This window comes from Chelonia mydas, chromosome 1 (assembly GCF_015237465.2).
Source record: "Chelonia mydas isolate rCheMyd1 chromosome 1, rCheMyd1.pri.v2, whole genome shotgun sequence".
NCBI classification, from domain to species: Eukaryota; Metazoa; Chordata; order Testudines; family Cheloniidae; genus Chelonia; species Chelonia mydas.
This window is the reverse complement of record NC_057849.1, coordinates 154948277-154959418: the sequence shown is the minus strand read 5'-3', so window position 1 is coordinate 154959418 and position 11142 is coordinate 154948277. Positions and strand designations below refer to the sequence as shown.

General features: G+C 42.7%; 1 protein-coding gene across 3 annotated transcripts in view; it reads left to right on the top strand.

Moving 5' to 3' along the window:
* Positions 1-11142, top strand: part of PDE9A (phosphodiesterase 9A) — an 86999-nt gene that overhangs the window by 3500 nt on the left and 72357 nt on the right. For all 3 annotated transcript variants that reach the window (XM_037903389.2, XM_037903398.2, XM_007064481.4), the window contains exons 2-3: positions 9064-9134; positions 10935-11012. In XM_037903389.2, coding sequence (XP_037759317.1) covers positions 9064-9134; positions 10935-11012 — 149 coding nt within the window. The remainder of the gene's footprint in view (positions 1-9063; positions 9135-10934; positions 11013-11142) is intronic.

The following is an 11142-nucleotide window of genomic DNA, read 5'->3' as shown; positions in this document are numbered from 1 at the left end:
TACACTGTTGACTCATATTTAGCTGGGTTTGCAAAGGACTCACTCTGACCCCCAGATCCCTTTCTGCAGTACTCCGGCCAACTTTCACATGCTCTTTATTCATATGAATAGTCCTATATGAGTACCCATAGGATTACAGTTATGCAGTGGCTCTCAACCTTTCCAGACTACTGTATCCCTCTCAGAAATCTGATTTTTGTGTACCCCAGCTTTCGCCTCAGTTAAAAATGACTTGCTTACAAAATCAGACAATAAAATACAGAAGTGTCACAGCACACTATTACTGACAAATTGCTTACTTTCTCCTTTTTACCATATAATTATAAAATAAATTAATTGGAATATAAATATTGTATTTACATTTCAGTGTATAGTATTTATAGAGCAATATAAACAAGTCATTGGCTATGAAATTTTAGTTTGTACTGACTTCGCTAGTGCTTTTTATGTAGCCTGTTGTAAACCTAGGCAAATCTCTAGAAGAATTGATGTACCCCCTAGAAGACCTCTGTGTACCCACAGTGATACATGTACCCCTGGTTGAGAACCACTGCAGTTATGCATGGTAATAACTGTCTGCAGGATCAGGGTCATAGTTCTTGATGGTAGACCGCTAAAGACAACAGCCTATGAAAAATAGTGCAGATCATGATTCATGTAATTTGTTTCAACTTACCCTGTGACTCATCACATTTCAGTGAATTCAAGGGAGCTGATAAAATAGTTTCTTTTTAGTTAGTAATGCAGCAAATTAAGCAATGGGCATTCTAAAACACCCTGTCATGTTAAACTATTTGTACAGTACAGTTTAGTGAATATTTTTAGAGTAAAAAATGGTTTAAAACAGACTGTTCGGAAATTTGGAAGAGGGGATCAATATCCATAGTTAATGCTCCTTTCTGCATTCCCTTTAAAAGGTGGTATCTCTATTTAGCTGGTTGGGTATCTTCGGCATATTTCTTAGAGCCTCAAGCATTCCTCCAAATGCTTCAAAGGCATAAGTTTATGGCCACCATCCTTCTGGCCAGAAGGACTGCACTGGATCCACGCTGAGCTCTCATCACTTCCTGTACCAGTCACTACATCACTAAAAAGCGCACAGCTTCTGCTGCACTCCTCCTTCCCAAGGCATTCCTGACCAGGAATCTAGCCTGGAGCTCTCATGTGCCAGTGCTTAATTTATTCCAGGGCTGAGCCCCGACGCCTCTCGGCTTGGCAGTTCAGAGCCCCAGGACTGTTGGACTTGCCGTGTCAGTTATGAAAGTAAAAAAAAAAAAAATGCTTGAACCCCGGCACCTAATTGCTTGAGCCCCGGCACCTCTTTAGTTACAAATTAAGCACTGACCAGTGCATATCACTGACCAGTATTGCGCCATGTGCCCACCAGATAATTTCTCTTTACTGAGGGTTCCACCTGGAGATGTTTCTTCCAAACCTCTCAGTTTGTGGATATTAAAAAATAGCAGAGGATAAAAAGTATGTTTGATCATACAGTCGTGTGTCTTGAAATCTCAATATGCAGGATCTTTCTGGTTTCTGAGCTTCATTTCAGAATCACATGCTGTCATTAGAAAAGTAATCACTTACTCTTCATCTGTGTACTGTGTTGAAGTGAATATCCTCAAAATATGCCAGTATTCTTGAGACAAGACTGGCCCATATAGATGTTAGATCTCTGGCCCCAATTGATCTAACATCCACCTCTCTGATACACAGGCAATGTGAAAAGCTAGTGGAGGGTTTAAGTTCTTGGATTGATGTTTCTCTCTCTTCCCCTGCCCCCAACTAGAGTTACACCTGCATAAACCAAGAATCAGGCATAACATTTTGAATAGAACATTTAAAACTTTAGTAGGATAGTAGCAAACACAAAATGAGCATCCTATGTGTTGTATCCTAACCACGCTCCACAGAAACTGAAATCATTTAGACAAGACTACCAATTGTAATTATACCCAGCTTTTATTGTTTTTTAATCAGTAGGTCACAAAGCACTTTAGAAAAGAGGCAAGTATCATTATCCCCATTTTATAGATGGGGAAACTGAGGCACAGAGAGGTGAAGTTACTCAGCCAACTATTAATTAGGTTGGGAAATAAAGGAGAAACAACCTGATATTTTGGATAGGGATGGGCTCAAGTTACACTACTTGTATCTGAATTTCAAACACTCCTAAACTCAGATGGTATTTAGAAGTGAGGTTTTAGATGGGGCTTATCTCTATGTTTGGGAAATATAACTGATAAGACAGGTAGTCTTATCAGTACTTTCTCAGCTTCTCAAGAACATTTGATTACAAAAATAGAAAAGAAAGTTTCTTCTTTCCCAGTGATTTCAACACAGTAGTATTTAAGTGCTCCTGTTTCACATTGATATAGCCATTTAAGGTTGTTGGAGAGGAAAGGATAATCATGATGACAGAAACATCACATCAGACTTCTTATTCAGCAGTTCAAAATTCTTCTGAGAAAACTGTTGTTAAAGCAATTCAGTAACACTTTTCACAGCCTGGACAAGAAACATTACACAATAAAGCATAATCGTATTGTGCCAGCTCCCTACCCTTTCTCTGAGCCGGACACGGGTGTTGGTAGATGTCCTAAGGTAGCATGCACCTGAACATATTTCTCTTTGGTTTGGGCATAGACCCCCTTTGCTTACATGGATCCAGAGGCCCCGAACACAAAGACCCAATTTCACAGACAGGAATTCTGAGACCATTTGTATAAAGGAATATAAGCAAGGGAATGGGTACAGACCGATGGGCTGAAAAGGGATGGGTGACTGAAGGGAATTCAACAGCAACAGTGAAACAATAGGTACCATCCCTCCCCTTTCCGGCCCACCCCCAACCCTCCCCCAAGGTACCCAAAACCATCTCACACGCACACACACACACACATACACACACGGCCTCAGATCACACCAGTGGTGCACATAAAGCAGAAATGCGCTAGCTTGGTGGAGCGCGCTGCTTGGTGGCTGCTCAGTCTGGACTGCTGACCTGTTGGGGTACCTTGCTCCTTGGCTACTCAGCCTTCACCTGCCCTTGGGACACATGTGAGTCTGAATCCAAAGTGTCCACCACTGGTTGCAGTCTAGCAGTGTTCATCACAGGCCTGTTCCCTGGGCTCACAGACACCCACACCCAGGGCACCACAGTCCTCCTCCCTCTCCACCGAGGCGCTTCTCCCCTCTGTCTCTCCACCTACTCTTCCCAACTGTTCTGGAATCCTCCGACTTCTTGCCCCTATTGGCGATTGATCCACCAAAACTTGGCTGCTTGCACTTAGGCACCATCTGCTGCCTTATTATGGTATGTTGTACCACACAAGCTATGCTGCAGTATTATTCTACAGACACTAGTGTTTCACATACTTTTAAAAGGTTGCAAACCCCGTACTGTTTGACAGTGATCCTGCCTATTTTACTGACTGAAAAAATACATCACCTAAGGGCTACTGGTGTCACATCCAAGGGATTGATACTACCATACAAAGGGCTGGAAGCCAAGCACAGGCTTACTTCGAAAGTATTTTTTGCACTACTCAATTAGGAATTTTACCAGGGAAAAAAAATTCAAATGCTTGTTGAAAAATTGGAACGAAATCCAATGATCAACAAAAATTGATAAGGGATAGAATTCTGGACATGTGGACAATGAGATACTCTGAAGCTAAATATAGAACAGAATTTGGGTTAATACTCTGTTTCCTACTCATGGTATCCATTTCCCAAAGTGAAATACAAAGTAATTAGTCTCAGCCCTACCAGTTTACAACTATGTGTAATCAGAGCAGTTATTGTATCTTTAATAATCACTCCTGCTCAGCCTTGAGTATTAAAATGTATTTTATTGAGTGGGAATATTGGGCAAGACACGGGTTATTAATCTCTAACCTCTCTGCAAAGTAACATGAGATCTTTGACACACACCAGAGCTGTACAGAAGGGACTAAGATAGAAAGGACATTTGTCTAAAAAAGTTACAGAAATATTAACATTGTGGATATGACCCAAAGCCCAGTCAATAAGCATTAGCGCTGACTCAGTGGCCTATTTCACACTCTTTGCACACTTAATCTAACTATTCTTTCCACTTCAGAAAGTCTCAGTCATCTCATTAGTCACTCTGCTTTCTTTCTTTGCTTCATGTTACCTTCAGAAGCAATCCGAGCATATCCTGTACTTAAATCAAATGGCTACATGTTGGCTTTGTTGGAGGCTTATTAAAATGATTGTGCAAAATATTAAATGATGACCAGTTTCACTGTCCTTTTTTCTAAGCCTATTGGAAATTCCTCTAAAGACAAGGGGGCAACAGGGACTGAAATGTAGCAAATGTTAACCCTAAAACAGGGGAAGCAAACTATGTGCAGTTGCTATAATGTTTTTGAGGATTGTATTTCTTCCATTGCTGTCTGGCATATGCATGAGGGAGAAGCAGTTAAGTGGATTTATATATGGTTGGGGATCTTGAAGTTCGCAATCTGCAAATTCAGACTGAACCCTCTAGCACCCTTTCCCCCACCTTTAGAGTGTTGTTAAAAAAGAACCAGAATAAAAATGACTAAACTGAGCTGGCTCTGATAGTTCAATGAAGAGAACTTTGAGACAGCATTTCTGCAGGGAACTGGACAGGGAAGGAAATAGCTGGTGAAATATAGAGCCTTCTCTCTCAAGGTGGCGAGTTCAAATCCAGTCCAGAATTGTAGTTACCAAAAGTTGCTACAACATGAGGTCTATCTGAAATTAACCTAATGGCACCAGCCCAGTTCCCAGCAGATAAGAATCCACACAATCATGTCACCCTTGCCAGTGAAGTTAACAAAGAATGGCTATATTGCCTCAATCCACCATTAAACCCTAGATGTCAGTTCTCCAGGGCAAGCTGAAGTGTGTTGCTGGGGCAGTGTAGGGCAACCTGAATTGCCCCTGCCTGTGCTATATCTCTTCTATGGGTACGTAGAAGAATTCAGTCAGAGTGCCAGCACCCTTCACTACAGTCACATGATTTTGGTCATTCAAGTGATTGGCACCCAGGTTGGCCAAGCAGCAGTGTGAGTGTCCTCACTGCAAAGCCACAGTGGAATTGCTGCATCCACACTGGTACTGTACTCGTGCCTGTAAGGCCGTAGAACTTCTGGGAGCGCGTCCCATAGTTCTTAGTCCTACTCTAAGCTGCGCCGCTCTATGAATTATTATTTTGTGGAAGCATATATTGGGACAACCTGGGCACCTGTGTGGAAGTGGTCTTAGCCCACCAACTCAGTGAAGTACTTCTTGTTTGGCACTCTCTAGATTTCTGTCCAGGATGGACCTCCGTCCCAATCTGTTGGTAACCATGTCTCCTACTGTGAGATGCTGGCATTAATGCAACTTAAGACGGATACAGGACATCAGACACAACAGAGGGCATTTCAGCAGCTGCTTGTCATCCTGAGAAAACGATGGCAGCAGGGCTTGCTAAGGAGATCATGCAGGCTGCATGGAGATATGGAGCAGTGGAGACAGCTGATGCAGCTTTTAATAGCTGTGGAATCCCAGTAAGCTGATTGGCAATTCTGGAGCAGGACCACAAGCACGGAGCGATGGGACTGCATTATCATGCAGACCTAGGATGACCGTCAGTGGTTCTAGAACTTCTGTATGAGGAAAGATGCCTTTCTGGAGTGTGTGATGAGCTTCCCTTGGCACTCAAGTACTGGGACATGCAGTTGAGAGAGGCCAGAAGTGAGCTGCAGTTGCCATCTGGAAGCAGGTTACCACAGACTGTGACAGGTCAGTGGCTAATCATTTTCCCATTGGCAACTAGGGTGACCAGATGTCACAACTTTATAAGGAAAGTCCCAGTATTCAGGGCTTTGTCTTATATAGACACCAGTTACCCCCCACCCCCTGTCCTGATTTTTTCACACTTGCTATCTGGTCACCCTAGGTGGCAATGGATGTTTGCAAGCTAATGTTGCTGTGGTTCACCCATAGATGGTGAAAATTGCTAATGGCTCTGGAATAAAAGCCGGCTCTGAGTGAATTGGCTTTTCAGACTTTGCTAGGGCTATAAATGGCGCACACACATGCCCAAAGTCCACCCACCCCCCCCCCCCACAAGTTACACATAATGTAAAATAGAAAGGATACTACTAGCTCATTAATCGAGCCCTAAGGCAAAATAACTCGCCACCACAGTCTCAGAACGAAGGGCCCAACTCTTTTCCCACTCAGAAATCACCAGGAAAACTCCCATTTACTTCATTGGGAGTAAGAATGTGCAGACAATCACAGAAACAATTGTATATTTGCTGGGAAATGATTGCTTGCTGGCTGACTGCCTTGTTTGAAAAGAGAAGGAAGCCAATCAGAAGAGCTCAGCAACTGACAAAGGAAAAGACCTTTTACAGCATAAAATCACTGGTTTAAAAAAAAACCTAAAGACAATCACTCAAATCTTGCTCTCCTTAGCAAAATGCAACAAGTGATTTATGAATCAGTTTCTATCAAACTTTTAAAAGACCAAGAAAATTAGGAATCTAGCCCACAGTCCACTTAAATATAACCACATAGGAATATCTTTATTGCCTAACTTTTCACTCTTTCATTATTATCCGGAACTTTTAAAAATTCATCCTGGCTTCATTGAAAGCCTTGTGTTTTCTTTCATGAAACGGGCTGGCTTTCTGACCTTTAGTGCTTCCTGAATATTTTTTTATCTTATCCCACTCTTATCCCAGTTTCTGGTCACTAATAATTGATTTCCAGAAGGAGAACCCCGGACACCTGAAATAGCGCTCCCAGCATGTCACAAAAGTTCGTTCTAAGTTCAGCTACAATTGCCATCATCTCCTAAATTATTGCATTTGTCAGTTGTTTGTACAATAATGGGCTTGTGATATTGTGTCGGACAGTTTTAGTAGCTAGAACCTCTGAAAGATGCTGTGTTTTGCTAAGAGCAGGATTTCAGTCGTATCTAAATCTGATTAAAAATATATTTAAAACCTTGATTTACTGCTTTGATTGCAGCTGGACTGTAATAAACTAAGGTCCATCACTGTGGTGATTATCAAAATAGCCATATAGGATAAATTGATGCCAGTTACTTTCCAAATAACATGTAATAACTGGTAATGATCTGTCTCAGGTTTTTAATGATCTAATTGTTCAATCCTGTACATTTAATCTAGATACCTGAATGAGTGGGGTCTAGGCAGTGAGGAGGAGGGCGCTGCAAAGACAAGAGCCATACCTGAGGAAGAATAGATTAGAACAAGGAGCCTGAGTGGGGCTGCAAGCTGATGGTGGGCGGGGGGAGAGGGAGACTTGGGCAGGCTGGTCAAGGAGACTGGGACTGGATGAATAAAGAGACTGGGATTATGAGCTAGGGAAGGCCATGGGGAGGGAGACATGGATCAGATCAGCAGTTAGGGCAGGAGGGAGACTAAGACTGGGAGCCAGGGAAGGTAATGGGGAGCAAGCCAGTAGGTGGGAGGATACTGGGACTGAGTGGGGGCAGAGTGAAGGAAGTGACCGGGGAAGGGAGAGAGATCTGATGAGGAGCTGGGTGCGGAGGAGAAGTGGGACTGACTGGACAAAAAGAGTGGTTCAAAGAGCTGGGACGCAAGAGAGAACAGTGAAGTTGGATGAGGAGACTGGGAATGTGGGTGGAGGGGGCAACTGGAGGCCAGGGTTGGGGAGAGAGGCAGACTGGATGAGAAGCCAGGAGGGGAGAACTGGGACTGGCTGAGCAAGGAGGTTGGGACTGGGGTGAGAAGCCTGAGGCATGGAGACTGGGAGCTGCCAAGTGAAGAGAATGAGATTGGAAGAAGGAGCTAGGAGTGAGGAAGCAACAGAATTGGAACAGGCTAGAGAAAGGGTCATGCTTGGGGGCGAATAAACAGAAGAATCCATGCCCAGTCGAGCACACTCCCCATTAGAGCCTGGAATGGAAAGCAAGATCCTTGAGTCTCACCATTCCTCTGCCGTCGGCAAATATGTGTGACACCCACTGGCAAAGCGTCCTGTCCCCCCTCTCGTGCTGGTCCACATACAGGAAGACAACCCACTACTGCTATCAGTTACTCGAATGGCAGAGGTCTGTGTGGTGAAAGGAATGAGGCAGGGGATTGCAGGAGGACCACGAGTGTGTCCTTTCTCTTCCTGCAATCCCCTTCCCCACATCTTCTAACTTCTGCAACAAATGAAGCAGCGGTCTGACAGACAACAGTCTTCTTTACAACACAATCATGCTTCATCTCCAGAGCAGGTCTATCCTGTGCACTGAAAGAGGCAGGGGTCCAATGGAAAAAATAGTATGTGATCATGTAATTAAAGACTGTATCATAATGCAAATGCACAAAGGCATGGCATGGAACACCTAATGCCAGCATGTCCTGACTTCTGGAGATTTTTAAACTGACATCTTTTAGGGTTGTCTTTGCAACCTTAATAGTGTTTTTTAACATAATTTTTTGTGTGTAAAAGGATAAAGGGCATTCTTTGGGGGTCAACAGCAGTTGCAAAAATTAATCTCAAGTGGATTCAACTGCATCTCAAGTGGATTCAACTGCTAACTTAACAGTACTGCAATAGTGCCATACATTACAGTGGGAAGTTTGGCTTACTTGGAAAATATTACATTCTGTCTAAATTACAGGACCGGATCCTCAGCTGATATAAATCAGTGCAGCACCATTGACTTGAATTAACCAATGCCTATTGACACTGAGGATCTGACCCATTCTATAGATCATGATCCTTCTCCAGATTAATGATAAAGTTTCTTTTGCTGTCATTTCAGATACCATATGCTAGATTTGTAGATAGTTGGGTTAGGATTCCAAAATCCCCTTTCCTGCTCTGCTTTCTCATTGAAAATAAATGAATTAGAAAAGGGGGAAGATAAGAAAGGGAGGAAAGAATTCCAATGCCCAGGGCAAATCAGATATTTCAAAAGCAAGAATGGTCATTTACGTAAAGCCAGTACATGAGGTCCATGTCCAATGAAATTTAACTGTACCTTCTCTTCTTTTTCTTGTTTTTCTTCACTGCTGCTGTTTTGCTTGGAAGGTGGTCTTCAGTAAATACTGCAATTCCAGAGATATTGTTGACCTCTTCTGCATTGCAACTGGGTTACCAAGGTAGGCATCACTTGATACATTTGACAAGGGCTAACACACCTTTCACCTTGGTTCCTTCCCTCTTCAGAACAATTCAGAGGTGGGCCCAAAATGGAACCTCACACCCAACAATCCCTGAGTTTTGGGAAGAGGAGAATATATTTCAAAATCCAGATCTGAACCCAGATTTGAATTTTGCATCTCAGGCATATCTCAAGTTACAGAACGTGAGAATCAGAAATTGGGGTAACAGTAATTCATGCATATTGAATAACAGAAGAGGGCTTAATGCACTATTGGAAGGTGCTCAGATATCACAATATTAGTCTGGTATAAGGAATAGAATAGAAGAGAGGGATGTTTTGAGAAATTGTGCACAGACAAGCCCAGTCAAGGATGCCAGTTTTACATTTGGGGCACTGTCAAATAGAACTATACCAGTCTTGTTCAAGGTTCCTGGTATCCAAACAGAGTACCCACTAGAATTTTGCACAAATGGGACAAACAAACAAAAAATGTCACCGAGTCCCTTGTTCCAGGCCATGTTCTCCTTTAAATGGGTTATTTTTGTGAGGTGGGGGGGCGGTCTAAAAATTCCATTAGTTTCCACTCCTGGAGTTTCTTGTTAATTGTTTCATTTGGGATAGAGTTTGGTGTACCTATCCTCCACAAAGAGAATTGGCTGGAGGTTTCACCCATGAATCTGGGGGAATCGGCCAGCAGCCCTTTGCCTACGCGTTGGAGTCCAGTTCCCACTGCTCCTTAGACATCACAGAACCCTCTAAAAGGGGTATGCAGAGAGGAGTATGATGTCCCTTAGATGTACACACCCACAGTACAAAACCCAAGAAAAAACATTAAATCACAGGGTTATTGAGTGTGGTTAACTCTGTTGGCATGTGGAGAATCCTACTGACTATTATTTACATAAAACTCTGGGATGGAATCCAATAAGCTTTGCTGTTTACCCTTGCTATTACCCCTCCTTTGATATTGGAGAGCTCAACTACTGTCATTTGCCTGTGATGTCAAGCATTTCCACTGTCCCTCAGAAAACCTTGTTTAACAATGTAAGCCATTCATGGACAATAACAGGAGAGTTTCAGTTAAACAGGTTAGGTTATGGTTTGTTTTAAATAGGGCCATACAAAGGGCTGCTGAAGTTTCACTAATTTCAAACAAGCTTCTGGTGAGCACAGTTCAGACTATGGTGCCAAAACTAGCAAACTAATATTCAGAAAACATTGCCCTCTTTTCAGTTGCTGTTGGTGTTTTGTTTTTGTTTGTTGTGAAGGAGTTTCTTTAACAATTTCAGAATTCCCTTTTGTAAAAGAAGTGGATAACAACACTGATAATCACTTGTGTAGCTTGGAGGGGGTTGGATTTTGTGTGTATTATCTCAAGGTAAGTATTTTTATTGATTTTTAACTCCGTCAATATATATCTGCCAAGTCAATAAATCATGATACCTCCTCAGTGGAAGTCAGTATCTGATTATTCAACAGCACAGCATATGTGATTTTATAGGGAGCAAAGTTCCCTCTGGGGAAAGACAAGACCACAATTGCATTTTAATCACAAATGTCTCTTGTGGTTATACTGTACAGAACACAGCCATTAAGACCTAATTCTCCACTGCCTGGCCCCTGGTGTAGTCATCTACACCAGTGCAAAGTGGGTGAGATACAGTAGCTACTCAAAATGGGAGTGTTTTAAGCCCACTTAGCCAGTTATACCTGTGCAATGCAAGGTCTGAGGCAGCGCAGAATCAGGACCATCACTTTCTAGGTTAAATAAACCTCTTTGATTTGTGTCTTTCAGGAACACAACTATCTCACTTTTGACAGTTGATAATTGCATGGTATCCATCGATCCAACAATGCCAGCAAACTCAGAGAGGTAAGCCTGAGGAGGACGCGATATTGTAAAATAGTGTCAAGCCCAGGGAAAAGGGTTTGCTTAGCCATAAACACCTTTCCTGTGCAATGTGGCAGGAGAGCCTGTGCAGTGGGAGATAGCTGTCAGCAGA